General features: G+C 38.1%; 2 protein-coding genes across 3 annotated transcripts in view; both read left to right on the top strand.

Moving 5' to 3' along the window:
- LOC142351908 (uncharacterized) overlaps positions 1-21369 on the top strand; it is a 438132-nt gene that overhangs the window by 414216 nt on the left and 2547 nt on the right. For both annotated transcript variants that reach the window (XR_012760975.1, XM_075404166.1), the window contains exons 10-11: positions 12222-12346; positions 15032-15185. Coding sequence is in view for 1 of the 2 variants with exons in the window: in XM_075404166.1 (XP_075260281.1) it covers positions 12222-12346; positions 15032-15185 (279 nt within the window). In the remaining variant the exon portion in view is untranslated. The remainder of the gene's footprint in view (positions 1-12221; positions 12347-15031; positions 15186-21369) is intronic.
- The window catches only part of LOC142351907 (coronin-6-like), a 560192-nt gene continuing 555034 nt past the window's right edge, over positions 16212-21369 (top strand). Inside the window, exon 1 of the mRNA XM_075404165.1 lies at positions 16212-16225. The gene's annotated coding sequence lies outside the window, so the exon portion shown is untranslated. The remainder of the gene's footprint in view (positions 16226-21369) is intronic.

Consider the following 21369-nt stretch of genomic DNA (forward strand, 5'->3'; position numbering starts at 1 on the left):
TGCTATGTTTTTTAATTCGTTGTCTCCATCAATGATTCTTGCGACCTGACTTCTTGGAATTGACTTTTTCAAGGACTTCTGTGATCGCTACTGCTTTGCAGTTTAAATTTGTGTGTGTGTGACATCTTTTCTGCTTTTATGTTAATTGCGTGACTTACCTCTCTCAAAAACACACTTATGGAACTGCAAATTTTATGAACATTTAGTTATTTAAGATCAATAGTGTGCATCTAAGTGGTGCCAAACTTACAAGCCCTACTTCTTGAGTATTAGTCTTGAGTTTTTGATTTCAAATATCTATTTTGAAAACTCTTTTGGGCTTTTTCTTTATAGACCGTATGTGTCATAAAATTGACAGTCTGAACCTAAACCAAAAAGTCTAGTGGTCTATTAAAAAGCTGGTGATCGATCTGTCAATCTTATTTCTTTAGTTGTTTCAATTCATGGTAGGCCACAAGCGTCTATTGCGGCTATTTTCCGGCAATCTGCCGGCTATGTTTTCACTTGCGACTGTTTCACTTGTTTTGAATGAAATTTTTCCACGAATTCTACTGATGCTTTATTTAAATATATGTAGTCCGTCATTTTCTGAAAACTAAAAAAAAAATCGTCAAATTCGTAAAACAGAGGTACTGAACACGAATTATTCACTGGACTTTACTCCTATTGTACAAATAATTTTTAGGCATAATAATTTTAATAATCAATCAAAAATTAACTATTATGCAGTTGGTTTCCGTCTCTAAGTAGAGTTAATTAGAGGTTTTTTTTCTGTAACGATTAATAATACTATGTTGAGAGCTCTGATCAGAGAAAAAAAGGCTGAAAAACAATTCTGAACAGTTTAAGCTAAGTTTAAGATTTCAATGCTGTTTTTACACTGAACAGACTTCGTTTTTTTTGTCTGAGTTTACACTTTTCATAGTAAAAAGTGACATGATCATAATCTGATCATAGTAAAAAACTGTCTGAGAAATACTCTGATTCAGCGCTGATTTACAATGTTACTATGATCCGGGCTATTAAAGGACTGGTGGTCGATCTGTCTATCTTATTTTTTTTAGTTGTTTCAATTCATGGAAGGCCACAAGCGTCTATCGCGGGAATTTTCCGGCAATCTGCCGGCTATGTTTCTGGTCTCAATTTCTAACTGAACAATTTTATTAACCATGTGGTATTGCTCAATACGTTTCTGGCGTACGAAATTTCTGCATTTTTAATACCGCACTAAGTGGAAGACTACAATGATACGCCCCTTAATTCATTTATCGATAAATACTATCGATGAATGAATCGAAAATTGAATCAGAAACGAAAATCAATTATTTTGGTAAGTTAAGCCCATTAGACTGACGCCGGTCAACCCTTGTTAGTAACTAAATAGATTTAAAGCGTGTAATATATATCAAAATGCGTCATTTTATTAGCCAATCAGAATCGAGTATTTAAATACGCATAGAAATCGTTCCAATTTACGTACAAAGCTCGGAAAAAGTGCAAATAACATAATTTCGTTAAACCTAATAAATAAACCTATCAAGTAAGAATCGTTTGAACTTAATAATTTTCGGTTTTTTGCACGGTTTCGAATAGAATGGTGACCAGCGTTGATCACAATTATCAAAAACAGACTGATACCAGTTAAATGAGCAAAAAGACTTTGCCGTCTAAACTCTCACTTGTTGCTATTATCAAACCAATGTTATTACGTTGCTATGTTCGTCGTAATCTAAATACGTTGTTCTTCTACGTGGCTATCATCGATGAGTTATTACGTTGCTATGTTCGCCGTAATCTTAATACGTACTAATACTTATACGTGTTAGTAATGCCTATACATGTTGCCGATAATACGTTAATTTATTGATCTTTGCTTCCAAAAATACGTTGCTCTGTCGATGTTATAATCGCTTGATTGAATTGAAACCTTATCGGTAGACTGTTGTTCCGAGCCATATTTACAGCTACATTTATGGTGCCGCGACCGAATTACGAACACTTTAATAGATGAGAAGCAACGAATCAAAGACGAGTGCAAGCACCCGTATTTGGAGAGTTCTTAATGAAAAATCACTTCACACTCTTCGCATCCTCAATAACGCCAGCCCTCGCGTTGCCCTGACGGAGATGACCGGGCATATTTTGAATGCTATCGATTCTGGTCCCAGAACAAGCCCTGCAAGGACACGAAGAGAAGCATCACTATCAAACAGATGCAGCAAAAACAAGGTGAATTGAATGTCAGTGAACCCAAGGGAGTCCCGATTGTGGCTGGCCAGTCCCATGCGGCTTGACGCATTCTTGATGCCAGTTCCCGCCTCACTCCACCGACCTCTTGTCTTTGATCCACCACATCACATGGCATCAATCCCCAAGCAAAAGGACCCAACTTACTAAATGTGATTTGTGACATCGAACTGCTTAACTTTTAAGAATTGCTCAAAAAAAGTCGGACTGCAACCTCTAAAACTGTAAGACAGAACCAAAACCTTTTTTCTTTGCAGTGTAGTATTTAAAGATTAAGTTAGACGGCAAGTAACCCAATCCCTTGAACTTTTGATTTGGAATGTTGTAGTCAAATCAAAATTTTTTGCATAACTGGTCACTAATAGCCCCCACAATTGAATTTTTCGAGTTTAAAAACCCTTAGGCTCGGAGTTAGAGCAAAGCTTCTGAAATTCACATATCTTTTTCCGCCAGATTGTAAAGAAAAGCAAGTAGTACTATCTTGACAAGTCTCAGCGAAATAGAATATTTTTTAGGAAAGGGAGCTGAGAAACCTTTATATATACTTAGACTTAAAATACTACAAATCTTTTTCCGCCATATTGTAAAGAAAAGCAAGTAGTATTATCTTGACAAGTCTCAGCGAAATACAATCCTTTTCGGAGAAGGGAGCTGAGAAACTTTTTTAAGAGAAAAAAAACATCGATTTTGAAAATTTTTGGCTGAAAGTTGGAAAATTCAGACAAAATGGTCCTTTATGGGTACATAGCAAAAAATAACCTCAAATATGAGAAAAAAATGTGAGCATTTAATGCTAAATTGTTCAATTTTGAAAATCTTTGGTCAATTTTGAGGCAAATCAAAAAATTTAGAAAATCAATACCGAATATTGATAAATCGTACTTTCGAGCTTAAAACCGTCCAGTTTACTGGATTACCGTTCCGTAAACAAGAATTTGCAAAAAAATTGACCAAAATTTGAGAAAATTGGACAAATGCATAAAGTTTTGACAAATTTGTCAAAAAATCAATTTCTCAACAAGAAGGTTCGTTAATTGAGTGAAACTCATTAAACAGAAAAAGTTGTGAAAATTTTCACTTTTCACAACCTCCGGCCTACAAAAAATTATCAAATTCCTATAATTTTTTTCGTCGCTCGTTTATGTACCGTTTTTTTTTGTCCGCGTTCTTTTCGTTCTTTAACTTTACAATTCTCCGTTTTCCGCTTTTTTTTCAATAACGTCGCTCTCCCAAAATTTCGCTTTTCGTTTTCTTCGCTACTATTCACATTTTCGATGTAGTATGTTATATGTGATGAAGTATGTTGTTGTTTTTGTTGCAGTATGTTGATTAAGCTAGTATGCTGGTTAGTTGCTTTGGTCTTGTTGCTTTCTAGGGTGTGACTTAAGTTTGTTCTAGAGTTACGGCTAGTTGGTTTCTGGACTTCTCCAATTTACTAATTTACTAGCACTTCTGTTGTATTATATTGATTTTTGCTGCTGTATGTTTGCGTGTAACTGTATGATTGTTAGTTGGTTTAGGTTTTTGCCTTATAGGGTGTGACTTAAGTTTATTCTGGAGTTACGGCTAGATTGTTTCTTAACTTTTCCAGCTTTCATTGACTACAAAAGCACTGCGTATTACTTAACATTTGCTGTAGTTTGTTTAATTTTGTTGGTTTGCTGATCGGTTGTTGTTTAGGTTTGATTATTGCTAGGGTGTGACTTAAGTTTGTTCTGGAGTTACGGCTAGTAATTTTCTTGCTCTTTTCATCCTTTTAGTATACTACCATTTGCCGTAATTTAGTTTGTTTTTTTCATATGTTAAGCCTCATATTGACTTGTGCTAGTTTGTCTCTTGTAGTAGCATCTCTCCTTCTCCCTAGGGTGTGACTTAAGTTTGTTCTGGAGTTACGGCTAGTTTGTTTGGTTGAGTTTGTTGCTGTGGTCTGCTAGCATAGTGGTTCTCGACCTCCCCGCTCGCTGCGTAATCGTCTCCCGCCCGTTCCGACCCGCCTTTCCGTTTCGCTGCGCGCTACTCGCTCAACGCCTCCGCTCTGCCCGTCTCGTTTCTTCGTGCGTCGCTTGTTCAGCGTTTCCGTCCCGTCCGTTGCGTCGCCCGTTTACTACCCGCGTTTTGGCCAGTTCCGTTCCGTTCTCTGTTGCGTTGCGCGCCGTTCGCCCGTCCTTCCCGCCCCGTCCGCTTCGTTTCCCGTTTCGTCGTGCTTCGTCCACCCAGTCCTCTTCCCCCGGTTGCCTGTGTTCCTGTTTAGTCTCACGTTGCTTTCAAGCACGTTAGACGCACTCTATAATTTCTTACTCACTTTCGCCAAGTAATTCAATACTCGGTAATTTCCTTTCTGCACTTCGACGTCTTGATTATCAAGTCGTCGTCATTTGGGTTCGGTATAACCCTCATTCCACGTGTTTGGTTGAAAGTTACTCTACATTGATAAATTAGCCATTTCAAAATCATGGCCGAACATCAAGAAAAATTGAAAAAGCTCTTTAATGCAAGATCTAAACTAGAATCTGAGTTATGTAACATCCATAAGGACATCACAGATGCCATAGATCGTCAAGACAGGAAGGTTAAAGTTGAACGCTTGGTTTCTAAGTTGAAGGATGTCTTCAGTAAACTGGTGTTGAAGAATGAAGAACTATTTGACTTAGCCAGTAAAGCGGAGAACCCAGATTCAATTTACCCTGTCCTTGAGCAGTGGTTGGATGATAAAACCAAGAACAATGATAAATTCTTGCTTGCGGCTAGAAGCTATATTGACTCAGTTGCTGACCGAGACACCGTATGTGAGGGCGTTAATCCTCAAGGCCAATCTAAGAGAAGTTCACGCCGAACAACATCATCAATGTCTAGCCAGCGTAAACATGAATTTCTCATGGCAAAACTAAAACGCGAAGAGGCCGAGAAACAAGAACAAGCTGCCATGCGCCTCGCTAAACAAAAACACGAAATTGCCACGAGGAAAAAGGAGCTTGAAATACAAATGGAACAGACGGCACTTCAAGAATTGGAGGAAGACCACCGCCAGCGTGTTGCAGCAGCTAAATTAGATGAGGCTGATTTAATGGATAATCATTCATTGTTTAGTCACCACTCAAGTGAACTGAATTTGTTTAAAGATAGGGGATCAGATAGAAGTCAGGGACTTGTTCTGGATTGGGTAAATTCGTTTCCAGCAGGTAATTCAAGTGAGTTAAACTTTTCTCGTCCTGGTTCAGCAACCGCCGACCCTCCTGTTAAAGATACTTCCCCTAGTAATCCTCCAGAAAACCCAAGTAATGTTGCCGATAACTTACATCATCTTGAAATGCTTTCTCAGTACACACGGCCAGGAGTTGCAATTTCTGTTGCCCAGCAGGAAGCTTTTATCGTGAATATCTCCAGGCTCAACTGCAGCAATCACTCATTGATCAAAGGGCACATAGTCCCTCAGGCAGTGGTGAAGTGAACCAAAAACCAGTCGACGTACAAAATGTCGCACTCCCACCACCTCAACCACCTATGCAACCTCCCCGGCCACCGACACCCGTTATGGCACCAACGAACTCCATCTTTGTACCTGATTTTTCAACAAACCCACAAGTAAATCAGTTCTTGGGTCCGAAAAGCTCCAGTGTGCCTTGCCAATTACATATGCCAATGCCTCATGTTCAACAACAACAGAATCTAACTCAAAGTAACATTCCACACCAAACACAAGTCCCTATTGCCCATTCCCCGCATTAGGTCCCTCCACCTCTAAACCCACTCGTGAACCCGCCTCCCGTGTTCCCATCTCAACATCTATTTATTCCTCAGCCTCCCGTGATTCCGTCGCCCCCTCCAGCGAGCACAGCAACATAATTACCCGTCTCCAACATTCCACAACAAAACATTGTCCATTCACCTCAAGCCCGCCTGTTACCATGCCCTACCGCACCCAAACTTCCCCTTAACCGTAACCCCGATTTAAATTTGTGGCGTTTCCCTCAGAATATTCTCCCAAACGTAAACCAGGCGAAAAATAATGCAACCGTCTATAACAACGTTCAATCTAACCTACCCCCAAGCACAGCTAACCCCACCATCAGCCATCCCATCTTGCAAATGAGTGCACAACATAATCCAAAAAGTCACGCCGGTAATACATCCAACATACGGGCATACTGCTCCGATACCATTGTGTTGGGGTGGCCCACCGCATCACACGCCTCCAGTGCCAGCATCTGAAAATGCAAGCTTGATTAAGGCATTCACTGACGCCTTATCTAGCAAGAGGAATGACCCACTACCCGAATGGAAGTTGTCACAATACAGTGGGGATCCTCTACAGTGGCACGAATGGTATGGTCAGTTTAAAAGCGCAATTGACTCCCAGTCCTTAACTGATGATGTAAAATTGACATACCTTAAGACCCTCGTAACAGGTAAAGCTAAAACAGCTATAGCTGAGTTCGCCTAATGCGGCGCAATGTACAAAGACGCACTGAGGACCTTAGAACGTAAATTTGGCTAACCACAGGCGGTTGTAAGTGCACATTTGGACAAACTCAACAGCTTTCCGCCACTGAAGATGCATAATAGCGATAACATCATTAACTACTCGGGGTGCATTTCAAGTCTTGTCGGGGTATTTAAATCGCTGTCATATGATTCGGATTTAAAGAGTGCTGCGCTTGTCAACACTGTCGTACAGAAGCTACCACCCAATATGAAGGAGTCATGGTCACTCTTCACGGTCAAAAAGCATTGGGTGAAACCTACTCTTCTTGATTTCAACGATTGGTTAAAAGAGAAGGCCGAAGCGCACGATTTAATGAGAAATACCGCAACTAAAGCAAGGACTGAGGATACCAACAACTCAGTAACAAGATCAAAAGTTGCTTCAAAGGCATTTGCTGCAAATACGCAACAGAAGAGTAACCCTAAGCCGCAACAGAGATCTCCGTCAACATCAATCTCTAGTTGCATTGTATGCAAAGGCAGCCACCGGTTGTGGGAATGCCATGTCTTTAAGGAAAAGACCCCCACACAGAGAGCCAAGGTCGTGGCTGAGGCAAAGCTCTGTTTCTCTTGTTTGCGTGATAAACACATGTTTAGGCAATGCCCAAGTCCCCGTAAATGTAGGAAAGATGGTTGCAACAGCTCCCATAACACCTTACCTCATGGAGCTGAAAGGGTTTTTCCAGCTAAACCCTCAACAAACAACAACATCGATACTTCGAAGTCGAACGCAGGTACAAGTAGGCCATCTACGGGTCAACAGCAACCAAGCAAAACAACCACTATGTCTTCCGTGACGGATGTTAAAGGCCTCCTTCAGGTCACGGAACTGAAACTTACTAATTCTTCTGGCACTAGTACTAGGGCGTTGGTTTTATGCGATACCGCTTGCAGTAACTCTTGGGTGTCCGATAGTCTCGCAGCAAGACTCGGTTTGCAGGGTACCGCATTAAAACTGACCGTCAAGGGTATAAACACGGAAGAACTCATAGACACAAAGGTGGTTCAATTGACTGTGACACCTCATAAAGACCAAGACTTCGAAGCATTCACTGTGCGTCCCTACGTGAGGGAAACATTAAACGTAGGTTCCGACATCATTGACGTCAAGTCCATGCAAGAAACTTACCCACATTTGGCAGTTCTAGATCCAGTAAGATATTGCTATGGAGAAATTGAGATGATACTTGGACAGGATGTCTACCATGCCATCCGCCCGTTAGAGTATTTTTCAGCCGACGAAAAGTGCTCACCGTTCGCTGTCCGCTTACCCATAGGTTGGGTTTTAAGTGGCCCACTCCCGTCAAGTTCAAGTTTAGTCTCGGTGTGTTTCAAAGCCAGTATTGAACAGGATTTTGAATTAGCTTGTCAGGTTAAATCTTGGTATGATATGGAATCGTACGGCGCGTTCAAGCAAGTTGACCCACGATCCGCAGCGGATGCTCGCGCGCAGGAAATACTTGAAACAACAACCTTCCATAACGGCCAAAGATACGATGTCGGTATGTTATGGGCTGATGACAACATCCAACTCCCGAATAACTACTTTTCACCACTGGTACAACTCAAGTCTCTCGAAAAGCGGCTCTCGAGAGATACATCATTAAAAGAAAATTATGCTAGTACCATCCGTGAAGACTTGGAAAAAGGTTACTTGATTACAGTCCCTGATGCTCACAAGGTTGAGCAGCGGTCGAATAAAGAGTGGTACCTACCACATCATCCCGTAATCAATCCGAGCAAACCGGGGAAAGTGCGTAGGGTATTAAATGGTGCAGCAAAGTTCCACGGTACTTCTTTGAATAAATCTTTGCTCACTGGCCCCGACCTGCTCCAAAACCTAATCCACGTACTACTTAGGTTCCGTCAACATCAGTTCGCCGTGTCCGCAGATATTGAGGGTATGTTCCTCCAAGTGGGTGTCCCTGACTGTGACCAGCCATCACTGCGTTTTTTGTGGCGGGAGGACCCCACAACAAATGTTGTAGTGTATCAATACACGCGCCATATATTCGGGGCTAAGGACTCGCCCACATGCGCTAACTATGCACTGCAACGCACGGCCCGAGACAATGTTATTCAGTACCCGGTAGCAACCAAAGCCGTCCTAGAAAACTTCTACATGCACGATTACTTGGATTCGGTGGAGTCACCTGAGAGGGCTCTCAAAAGATCGAAGGAGTTGGTGCAACTTCTCCATCTAGGTGGGTTCAAGCTTACTAAGTTTTTAAGCAATGTACCAAATCTGGCTGATCGAATTGATGGGTCACCTCAGTCCACCGAACCAAAAGTAATTGCCTCATCTAAGGAGGAATCTTCGCACGTGCTTGGGTTGAAATCGGATCACAACAACGATACTCTAGTTGTGAGTCGGGGTACCTCCAGTACAGTAACTAAGTCCTTAACACAACGTTTGGTATTGAGTCTAGTGTCTAAGGTGTTTGATCCCATCGGCCTAGTGGCACCATTTACTGTTGGTGCCCGATTGTTACTAAAAGACATCTGGCGTGTCAGCGGGCAGCACTGGGATGAAGAATTACCAAAAGACACTGTTGAAAGGTTCCTCGAATGGAGTGTAGAACTACCCAAGCTTGCAGAAATCACTATACCAAGGAGCTACTTTTCGGGAAACTTTAAACACCTTGAACTACACATGTTTGGCGATAGTTCCCAAGAGGTCTTCAGCGCTGTTGCATTCCTCCGAGCTCAAGTAAACACTTCTAGTGGGCCAAAACAGTGCTTGCATTTGTCCTGGGTAAAGCTCGCGTAGCACCTATGAAGGTGATGACAATTCCAAAGCTAGAGCTGCAAGCTGTTTTACTGGCCGCTCGGTTGAAACAAGATATCTGTCGAGCCCTTACTGTGCCTGTCAACAAAGTTTATATGTGGACTGACAGCACTACTGTCTTGCAGTGGCTCAACTCCACAAGCAAGCAGCCAATATTTGTTGCAAACCGCGTATGCGAGATTTTAGAACACACTAGCGCTGACGAATGGAACCACGTCGCCTCAAGCGATAATCCAGCAGATGCCGGTACTCGTGGTATGTCCGCTGAGGTTTTGCAATCATGTAGCTGGGTGAGCGGTCCAGATTTCTTAAGAACCAAGGAATTCCCGTTCGAACCAAGCATCGAAGTAGTTAAAAACATCAAACTTGGTATAGCAACTAAGGAAACTGACGAAACCAATACATCATTGGCCGCATCCGTAACCAAGTCAACTAAGGAACCACCCCCGCATTTAATTCCCTTTGATAAGTACAGTTCTTATCAGAAGTTGCTTCGAATAACAGCATACATACTCCGGCTGTTACCCTCACACGAACGTTACCGTAATGCCGATGGTAGCATCATAGATCCCACTGAGCTTGACGAAGCCGAGCGTCATCTTCAGTATCTCGTTCAAGGCGAATCTTTTACTTCCGAAAGGAAAGATCTCCTGGAAAACAAACACGTAAAACGGAGTAGCCGTATTGCCCCGTTTTCACCCTTCGTTGGACCAAATGGTCTAATTCGTTCGGCTGGCCGCATCAAACGGTTGGTTGAAGTTGATTTTGATGTAAAACACCCTATCGTTCTCGACGCGCGCCATTTCTTTGTAAAGTTGTTCCTTAGGCACACCCACGTTAAACATCATCATCAAGGTATTGACTACCTGCGGGCTAAAGTACAAGAACGTTATACCATCCTTAAATTACGTTCCTCACTACGTTCCAAATCTAACTGCCTTACGTGCAGAAAATTTCGAGCCGCCACTATCCAACCAATCATGGCTGACCTCCCAGTAGAAAGACTTGCATACCAGTCTCCTCCCTTCACGAACACTGGGGTCGACTACTTCGGCCCGTTTTACGTTACTGTGCGTAGGACAACCGAGAAGAGGTGGGGTTTCCTCTTCACATGCTTAACCACTCGTGCCGTTCATGTTGAAATTGTTCCGTCCATCGACGCCAGTTCGTGTGTAATGGGAGTAGAGCGTTTCGTCTCATGTCGAGGTACACCGGCCATTATTTGGTCAGACAATGGCTCTAACTTTGTTGGCGCGGAAAAAGAGCTACGCGAGAATATTGAGAAGTGGAACACCATCAACATCGCCGTGGAACTTGCCCACAAAGGCATTAAGTGGAGGTTCAACCCGCCCAGTGCGCCACACCAAGGTGGCATCTGGGAGAGGCTAGTGCGTAGTTTCAAGCGCGTACTTTACACAATCCTTGGAACACGTCGCCTCACAGATGAAGTTTTAAGTACCACCTTTTGTCTAGTCGAACATGCCCTTAATTCACGCCCGTTAACGCCCGTAAGCGCCGACCCGTCCGACCTAGGCGCATTAACACCTAATCACTTTCTCCTCGGTAACCAAGCACGTAGTCTCCCTTCCATCATTGGCGTAGACGAGTTTGATCACCGTAAACGTTACGCCCGCGCGCAGTCCTACGCTAACGCTATTTGGTCTCGTTGGATCAAAGAATACGTTCCGGCGCTGAACCGACGTTCCAAGTGGCAGACGCCTGCCGACCATCACCTTAAGACCGTTGATTTGGTTTGGGTAGTTGAAGAAACCAACCCGAGGGGTTACTACCCCACTGCTTGGATCACTGAACTCCGTTACGGTTCCGACAGCGTCGCACGCTCCGCCGTATTGCGCACGTCCTCTGGATCGCTCGTTCGCCCGCTTGTAAAATTAGTACCCATTCTCCCAGCATCTTCTTCTGGGCCGGAGGATGTTAGTAACTAAATAGATTTAAAGCGTGTAATATATATCAAAATGCGTCATTTCATTAGCCAATCAGAATCGAGTATTTAAATACGCATAGAAATCGTTCCAATTTACGTACAAAGCTCGGAAAAAGTGCAAATAACATAATTTCTTTAAACCTAATAAATAAACCTATCAAGTAAGAATCGTTTGAACTTAATAATTTTCGGTTTTTTGCACGGTTTCGAATAGAATGGTGACCAGCGTTGATCACAATTATCAAAAACAGACTGATACCAGTTAAATGAGCAAAAAGACTTTGCCGTCTAAACTCTCACTTGTTGCTATTATCGTACCAATGTTATTACGTTGCTATGTGCGTCGTAATCTAAATACGTTGTTCTTCTACGTGGCTATCATCGATGAGTTATTACGTTGCTATGTTCGCCGTAATCTTAATACGTACTAATACTTATACGTGTTAGTAATGCCTATACGTGTTGCCGATAATACGTTAATTTATTGATCTTTGCTTCCAAAAATACGTTGCTCTGTCGATGTTATAATCGCTTGATTGAATTGAAACCTTATCGGTAGACTGTTGTTCCGAGCCATATTTACAGCTACAACCCTGGTTATCAATGTTTTCACTCTGGGGCTTACTGATCTTGTTTCAATCTATTAAAAGCTTGAAACGTCCAAAAAATGGCGGCCTGGAGCACACTTGTACTTGTAATGTTGGTTTATTTCAGAGGCGGGACCATTTTATTATAGCAAGTGTTGATTATATGTTTTAGAGTGAGTTGAAAGTGACGGAGATGGAACAGGTCAGATCTATTCACACGGAACAGATGAGTGGGAAAGATGACGTCATTAGGAAACTCAAGACACAAGTCACCTCTGTCTGGGATAAACACTCACGGTTAGTACTTTTCGATGGTTGCGTTGAAAATTGTGAAAACATCCCTTGCCAACTTTTTACGAAAAACGAGGCTACATTTTTTGTGCACGAGGACTATTTTAGGAAAAGGTTGTAATAAATTTATTTTTGTTGGTTTTATGGAGCTCTATATAATGAAACAGCATGTGCTCCTCGAGAGTTGATGTTATGATAATCCCAAAAAGTTGAAGTTTGTGAAAAATTAAGATGGGAAAGAACAGAGAGTGGTTTCCTCTCAGCAAGTTTTTAAGAGACAGTGAGAAAAGTAGGCCTAAAAAAATTTTCGCTGAGCGTGAGATAATTTTTTGTACAGTTGCAGCATTTAAAAGCATTTTTTTATTTGGGTTTAATTGAATATAGAGTTCTTATCTGCAGAACAGCAAATAAGAGCGATATATCTAATTTACAGCATCAGCAAAATTTATTATACAGGGTAATTTTCGGGTTTCGAAACAAAAAGTAGTAAGATCTTGTAGATTGGGAAGCAAAATTGCTTTTATTGTTGCCCTGCATACTTTCAAGTTTTTTAAATTATTGTCTTAACTTCTAAGAGAAGAAAACTCCATCGAAACAATTTACGCCTTCTTAGCAGGTAGAAAAATAACGATATTACTCGATGAAGTTAGACAAAAACTATACTTTTTTTAATAGAGAGTTTAACAAAAAACAGAAAAATGGATGTCTGTTCAAATTCGGATAGCGTATAACTCTCACGAAACGACAATACGAATAAGTTGTTTCCAGAGTATTGATTTAAAAAAAACAATCTGGCTCTTTTACATTTAAAAGTTAATATCAAATTCAGTAATGCATTAAGTACTTCGAGAGAACACTTTAAGCCCAAGTTTGGCCTGTTTTCGAGTGTCTCTAGCGAAAGAGATTGTAAATATCAAAGATTATATGAAAAGATTATGAAATTTTACTAGCTACGTTAAGAAACTGTTGAAAGCTTTGATGCTTTTTGTACTCAGTTTGTTCTTTCTTTTTAAACCAAGATAGCAACTCATCGTATATTTTGATCAACAGATCAAAAATAAATTTCTCAAAATTGGGAAAAAACTTTAGCTAGTAATTAACCATTTTGCGAATTTTGCTGCAGTGAAAATTTGTCAAACTTGTTCTCAAATAGACACAATTTTCGAGAACTGTTTGGCACATTTGTTATTTTGAGAAGCTCTTCCCTCGAGATGCAGTTTCTTAGTTTTATGTTAACATAATTTAAAAAAATCAGGGATTGTGAGAACAAGCAGCTAATTAAAATGCTATAGTTTTGGTTATTTTGTTATTGATTCTGCATTTTGAAAATTTCTTTTGGCAGAAGTTTTTTGAAAAAAAAAACTATCTTTTCATTGTTGATGGCCTTTTCTTTGTTAATCTCCAAAAGGAGCATCATTTCTCTCTCGTTTTAGTTCCTCTGTAAGTACTATTAGATTTTGGTTTTTCTAGATAAAAATTCGTTGCCTCTTTGGTGCGATGCATTTGGATATTTGTTTTCATTTGAAGAGTTCCGTCAAAATATTGTTTCAATGGCGTAACCAATTATGAGCACTGTCTAGATCTGAGACGGAGCTCAAGCAGACAAAATGCTTTGTAGCATGCGTTCAATATGAATAAGTTGTTTCCAGAGTATTGATTTAAAAAAATCAATCTGGCTCTTTTACATTTAAAAGTTAATATCAAATTCAGTAATGCATTAAGTACTTCGAGAGAACACTTTAAGCCCAAGTTTGGCCTGTTTTCGAGTGTCTCTAGCGAAAGAGATTGTAAATATCAAAGATTATATGAAAAGATTATGAAATTTTACTAGCTACGTTAAGAAAATTTGTCAAACTTGTTCTCAAATAGACACAATTTTCGAGAACTGTTTCGCACATTTGTTATTTTGAGAAGCTCTTCCCTCGAGATGCAGTTTCTTAGTTTTATGTTAACATAATTTAAAAAAATCAGGGATTGTGAGAACAAGCAGCTAATTAAAATGCTATATTTTTGGTTATTTTGTTATTGATTCTGCATTTTGAAAATTTCTTTTGGCAGAAGTTTTTTGAAAAAAAAACTATCTTTTCATTGTTGATGGCCTTTTCTTTGTTAATTTCCAAAAGGAGCATCATTTCTCTCTCGTTTTAGTTCCTCTGTAAGTACTGTTAGATTTTGGTTTTTCTAGATAAAAATTCGTTGCCTCTTTGGTGCGATGCATTTGGATATTTGTTTTCATTTGAAGAGTTCCGTCAAAATATTGTTTCAATGGCGTAACCAATTATGAGCACTGTCTAGATCTGAGACGGAGCTCAAGCAGACAAAATGCTTTGTAGCATGCGTTCATTACGGCGTTAAACGAATTCTAAGTTTGAAATTTTTGTTATTGTAAACGAATTTATTGTTAATATTATATAATTCTTTATTCAGAATTTGTTCCATTAGACTGAATTTTAGGTTTCCAAGGTGTTTTTCGTGGTTCCAATCATTTTTTCTAGTTAATGGGTGTTTTGTAACATATTTTAACTGTTATTCTGACTCAACACGATTTTATCAGTTTTCGGTCAATAATTTTTGCTGGATTTTTCCAAAGGGGGTGAACGACAAGCATATTTCTTTCTTCGTGGTACACACCATACCTTTTTTGCTACTTTAGGCTACTTTAACTTCTCGCTATTGAAGTTTTGATTTTAGCGAGAGAGGGGGAGAATTGAGAAGAATGCAGAAATCTCTGGAGATGACTGAAAATGAGAACAATAATCTGATCAGTGAAAATACAGTGCTGAACAGACGTCTCACAAATGCTGTGGATGCCATACGCCAGTTGAAATCAGCTCTGCGACTTATGGTATGTATGCTCGACTATTTGAGTATAACAGTTGCCTATTTTGGAAATACAATTGAATCGTATCCTCCGTCGCCTTTTAAGTGTGACAATCTGTAATTGATATTTTATTTAAATCTTCATATTAGTTTATATATCAATTATAATGATTAGTCGTGCCTCCTATTAGGATATGAATGTCAATGCACAATCAAATTCTCTAGTTTGTTCACTTAATGTAATAAAAATTGTCCGCGGCGGGAGGAGGATAAAGGAGACATTGCAAAACCATAATATTTTTTCATTCAACTTTGGCCAATCGATATATTTGACATAAGAACACATGAGTGGTATCATTGTCGGGGGTAGAATTGCAAAATTAAAAAATATTTCATTTTTTTTTCTTTTTTGGGGAGTTATCAGCATATAGATTTTGTGAAAATTTGACTGATTTTTCACTTTTTTGTTCCCTTGAGGAGGAATTTTTGACACATTTTGCCCATTGTGCTATTATAAAAATGATAATCACCAACACAACAAAAATCTGTTTTTGAGCTCACCAGAAGTTGCTAAATTAATTCGCTCGACTCTACTCTTTCTAGTTTTTGCCTATTTTTGCATATGCGTGTCATGTACTCTGACCTGAAAATGAAGAAATACTGGAACTAGAGTGGGCTATTTTGGGTTCTGCTGTCTAGCATATTGATCATTTCAAAAACCATTTGCTTTTTTGGATCATGGTGTTGATTTTTGCCATAAACTTTGCACTGCTGAAGATTGGTAATAAAATAATCAGATGGCTATTGGTGTTTGTGTTTGTATGTATCTAGCAGTTTAATATACAACTATAGTTTTTTGCCAGATTTTTTGCTATTTTAGCCCTTTTTAATCCAAATGGTCCAGAAAAGCAGTTCTACTTGTTTTTTTTTGATAATTTAGCTTTTCTTTGTAGCTTAAATTTGTGCCAAACCAAGCCGTGTTTATCCTATTTTGCCAAACTTTGTCAGTGTTAAGCTCTTTTGGCATAACTGCTGCCTACGCATTGCTGACATAAACTTATTAAACTTAAACTTTCGGGCCTTTATTATCTAGCGAAATTATCTGAAATTAAAACGGTGCCAAATTTTCGGATAAAACAGCTTTGGATATAAAAGAAACTGGCATCCTATCGACAGTAATTCCTTCTGTCATACTTTGACCTAATTTCTGTTCTCCTTCTGTCCTAATTTAGTTCAATTTAGATTCATTTCTGACCAATTTTAGATACTTTTCTCCAAATACGTTAATACTTACAATAATTTGTTGTTTTTCATAATAACCTGCGACGCAATTCTGGGTTAAAGCTCTTAAAAAATGTCTGAGTGACAGAAGAACATGTTTAAAAATTGAGTAGTTTCAACGCGTAGGCCTCTTTCAAACTTATTTGTTTTTTTAGTTTTGTTCCTCTCTATTGTGTATTTGCTGTTCTGTCTCGTAAACTATTTGTGAATTTTTAACTTATGCATGCATTTTTTTTATTCTTTTTCTATGACCTGTGCTCACTAAGACTGATTAATGAGAGTACAATTTAGTGCTCTACGGAAGCCCAAATCAATTTTTATAGCGTTTTTAATTAATAGTTTATGGTTTTTACGGCTTCGACACTACGTGTTTTCCTTTACTTTTTACTTAGTTTTTGAGTTTTGCTTCTGGTGGTTGTTTTTGTTCATATTTGCGTCCCTATCGTTAGATCTCAGTAATGAACGGTGCCATGGGGTTTTTCAATGAAAAATAAAATTATATAAACTTTTTTTGGCCGGTAACTTACGGTTGTTGTGGCTTCGATACCATAAATTTTTGTTTTGCCTCTTTCTAATTTTGTTTTTATTTCTTGCTCATTTTTGTTTTTATCACTAAGTCTATTTGAAGGTACGGTTCTTTAGTTGACTTTTATATTATTCGGGCTTAATAGTTTGTTTTTTTTTTACATTTAAATCTTTTGTTTTCAAAGATGTTAAATGATTTTTGAATTTCACCTCTATCGTTTTTTCTGACTTATATTTTAGTATTGTAGTGGAATCTGTTTAATGGTCTGAGTTTTCATCAATTTGTTTTTATTGATACTATTTTTTAAAAGGTTAGTTTTGTGTGTAATTGTTTTTTCTGTTGTCTTGGCTTTGATTTGCAGTAATGACGGGTCTTATCCGATTTTAATGCTGTTATAGGGGGTTAGTTATTTATTTTTGCTCAAACTTAAAACTAGGACACCATTTTATTTCAAAAACTTTTAATGTTTTTTCAATTTAGCATTTATTTGTCGCTAATTACTTGCGGTCTGTTATTTTTTCTTTTTGTCGCTGACTGCATTTATGAAACGGTTCTTGCAGTTTTCGGTTAATGAATATTATCAAGTAGTTTCTTATTCTCATACTGCTGTTTTTCAAACTGCTGTTTTTTGCTCATTATGAAAGTCTGACTTTACGGTAAAAGTTTTGAAAATCGGGCTGCTAGCATACTTATGCTCGTATCGTTTTCTCTTCTGTTGTCTTCCTCGATTTTAGCTACGGTCATCGGATCACTCGTCAAGAAGTCTTTTTTGCTGGTATCTAACGAAATTTTGCTAAAATTGCTTTTCATGATGTCAGGGTTTAATAATAATAATTGTGGTTCCTGCGTAATCGCATTAGGCCTACAGTAGCCTATTCTCAGCTGCCCTTTTTCTTATTATTCCCCACATTTCATACTATTCGTTTAACCAAGATGAATAACCATAAAGCGTTGTTTCTTGAATGACATTAGTATTTAGTTTGAAAATTGGATAGAAGTTAATTTCACAATCCTTTTTTTTGTTTGTCTAAACTCTGTTTTCACTTGACAAATCGTTGTTTTTTTTCTGCTCGAAAAGTTGTATTTTTGTTATTTACTTTCTCAACTAACTGTGAGTTGTGTTACTCAGATCAATTTGTGTTCATTCACGTGAAAGAAAAATATCTAAAAGGGTGTTAATCGCACTATTATATATGATATGTTTGTCGAGAATATTTGTTTTGAACTACAAAGTATGATCTGCCCTTTATTGCTTTGATTTTTTTCTACCTCTGCTTGATTATGTAGATAAGCCAGGAATGTGGATGAATCGTATCGGATATTTTTTTGGGGAGTTATCAGCATATAGATTTTGTCAAAATTTGACTGATTTTTCACTTTTTTGTTCACTTGAAGAGGAATTTTTGACACATTTTGCCCATTGTGCTATTATAAAAATGATAATCACCAACACAACAAAAATCTGTTTTTGAGCTCACCAGAAGTTGCTATATTAATTCGCTCGACTCTTTCTAGTTTTTGGCTAATTTTGCACATACGTGTCATGTACTCTGATCTGGAAATAAAGAAATACTGGAATTAGAGTGGGCTATTTTGGGTTCTGCTGTCTAGCGTATTGATCTTTTCAAAAAATATTTGCTTTTTTGGATCATTGTGTTGATTTTTGCCATAAATTTTGCACTGCTGAAGATTGGTAATAAAATAATCAGATGGCTATTGGTGTTTGTGTTTGTATGTATCTAGCAGTTTAATATACAACTATAGTTTTTTGCCAGATTTTTTGATATTTTAGCCCTTTTTAATCCAAATGGTCCAGAAAAGCAGTTCTACTTGTTTTTTTTGATAATTTAGCTTTTCTTTGTAGCTTAAATTTGTGCCAAACCAGGCAGTGTTTAGCCTATTTTGTCAAACTTTGTCAGTGTTAAGCTCTTTTGGCATAACTGATGCCTACGCATTGCTGACATAAACTTATTGAACTTAAACTTTCGGGCCTTTATTATCTAGCGAAATTATCTGAAATTAAAACGGTGCCAAATTTTTGGATAAAACAGCTTTGGATATAAAAGAAACTGGCATCCTATCGACAGTAATTCCTTCTGTCATACTTTGACCTAATTTCTGTTCTCCTTCTGTCCTAATTTAGTTCAATTTAGATTCATTTCTGACCAATTTTAGATACTTTTCTCCAAATACGTTAATACTTACAATAATTTGTTGTTTTTCATAATAACCTGCGACGCAATTCTGGGTTAAAGCTATTAAAAAATGTCTGAGTGACAGAAGAACATGTTTAAAAATTGAGTAGTTTCAACGCGTAGGCCTCTTTCAAACTTATTTGTTTTTTTTTTTAGTTTTGTTCCTCTCTATTGTGTATTTGCTGTTCTGTCTCGTAAACTATTTGTGAATTTTTAACTTATGCATGCATTTTTTTGATTCTTTTTCTATGACCTGTGCTCACTAAGACTGATTAATGAGAGTACAATTTAGTGCTCTACGGAATCCCAAATCTATTTTTATAGCGTTTTTAATTAATAGTTTATGGTTTTTACGGCTTCGACACTACGTGTTTTCCTTTACTTTTTACTTAGTTTTTGAGTTTTGCTTCTGGTGGTTGTTTTTGTTCATATTTGCGTCCCTATCGTTAGATCTCAGTAATGAACGGTGCCATGGGGTTTTTCAATGAAAAATAAAATTATATAAACTTTTTTTGGCCGGTAACTTATGGTTGTTGTGGCTTCGATACCATAAATTTTTGTTTTGCCTCTTTCTAATTTTGTATTTATTTCTTGCTCTTTTTTGTTTTTATCACTAAGTCTATTTGAAGGTACGGTTCTTTAGTTGACTTTTATATTATTCGGGCTTAATAATTTGTTTTTTTTTACATTTAAATCTTTTGTTTTCAAAGATGTTAAATGATTTTTGAATTTCACCTCTATCGCTTTTTCTTACTTATATTTTAGTATTGTAGTGGAATCTGTTTAATGGTCTGAGTTTTCATCAATTTGTTTTCATTGATACTATTTTTTAAAAAGTTAGTTTTGTGTGTAATTGTTTTTTGTGTTGTCTTGGCTTTGATTTGCAGTAATGACGGGTCTTATCCGATTTTAATGCTGTTATAGGGGGTTAGTTATTTATTTTTGGCTCAAACTTAAAACTAGGACACCATTTTATTTCAAAAACTTTTAATGTTTTTTCAATTTAGCATTTATTTGTCGCTAATTACTTGCGGTCTGTTATTTTTTCTTTTTGTCGCTGACTGCATTTATGAAACGGTTCTTGCAGTTTTCGGTTAATGAATATTATCAAGTAGTTTCTTATTCTCATACTGCTGTTTTTCAAACTGCTGTTTTTTGCTCATTATGAAAGTCTGACTTTACGGTAAAAGTTTTGAAAATCGGGCTGCTAGCATACTTATGCTCGTATCGTTTTCTCTTCTGTTGTCTTCCTCGATTTTAGCTACGGTCATCGGATCACTCGTCAAGAAGTCTTTTTTGCTGGTATCTAACGAAATTTTGCTAAAATTGCTTTTCATGATGTCAGGGTTTAATAATAATAATTTTGGTTCCTGCGTAATCGCATTAGGCCTACAGTAGCCTATTCTCAGCTGCCCTTTTTCTTATTATTCCCCACATTTCAGACTATTCGTTTAACCAAGATGAATAACCATAAAGCGTTGTTTCTTGAATGACATTAGTATTTAGTTTGAAAATTGGATAGAAGTTAATTTCACAATCCTTTTTTGTTGTTTGTCTAAACTCTCTTTTCACTTGACAAATCGTTGTTTTTTTTCTGCTCGAAAAGTTGTATTTTTGTTATTTACTTTCTGAACTAACTGTGAGTTGTGTTACTGAGATCAATTTGTGTTCATTCACGTGAAAGAAAAATATCTAAAAGGGTGTTAATCGCACTATTATATATGATATGTTTGTCGAGAATATTTGTTTTGAACTACAAAGTATGATCTGCCCTTTATTGCTTTGATTTTTTTCTACCTCTGCTTGATTATGTAGATAAGCCAGGAATGTGGATGAATCGTATCGGATATTTTTTTGCGAACTCACATCATCGAGACTCCTTTTTGTACTGTATTGTTGAACGGCTGATTTATCAAAAAAGTTTTGCTTGGCTGGATACAAAAATCTCTAAAAGTTTGTAGATTAATTGAGCATGATCCATGGATACCGTGAAAAAGCTCCAAAGCTATAGAAAAAGGTTCTAAACTCTGCATGAAGTGCAGAAATTCGGGACCTCGACCTTCTTTGTCCTCTCCCCCATTCCCGGCATCTTTCTATATATAGAGCAGCCTCAAGCGTTTCCCAGACCATCTGTTTTGGGTCGCTCCACGCCACCAGTGTGCGACCCAAATGGTCTGATCAGAGCGGTCTAGGGTTGCGCACCTAAA

This window comes from Convolutriloba macropyga, chromosome 13 (assembly GCF_964194025.1).
Source record: "Convolutriloba macropyga chromosome 13, txConMacr16.3, whole genome shotgun sequence".
NCBI lineage: Eukaryota > Metazoa > Xenacoelomorpha > Acoela > Convolutidae > Convolutriloba > Convolutriloba macropyga.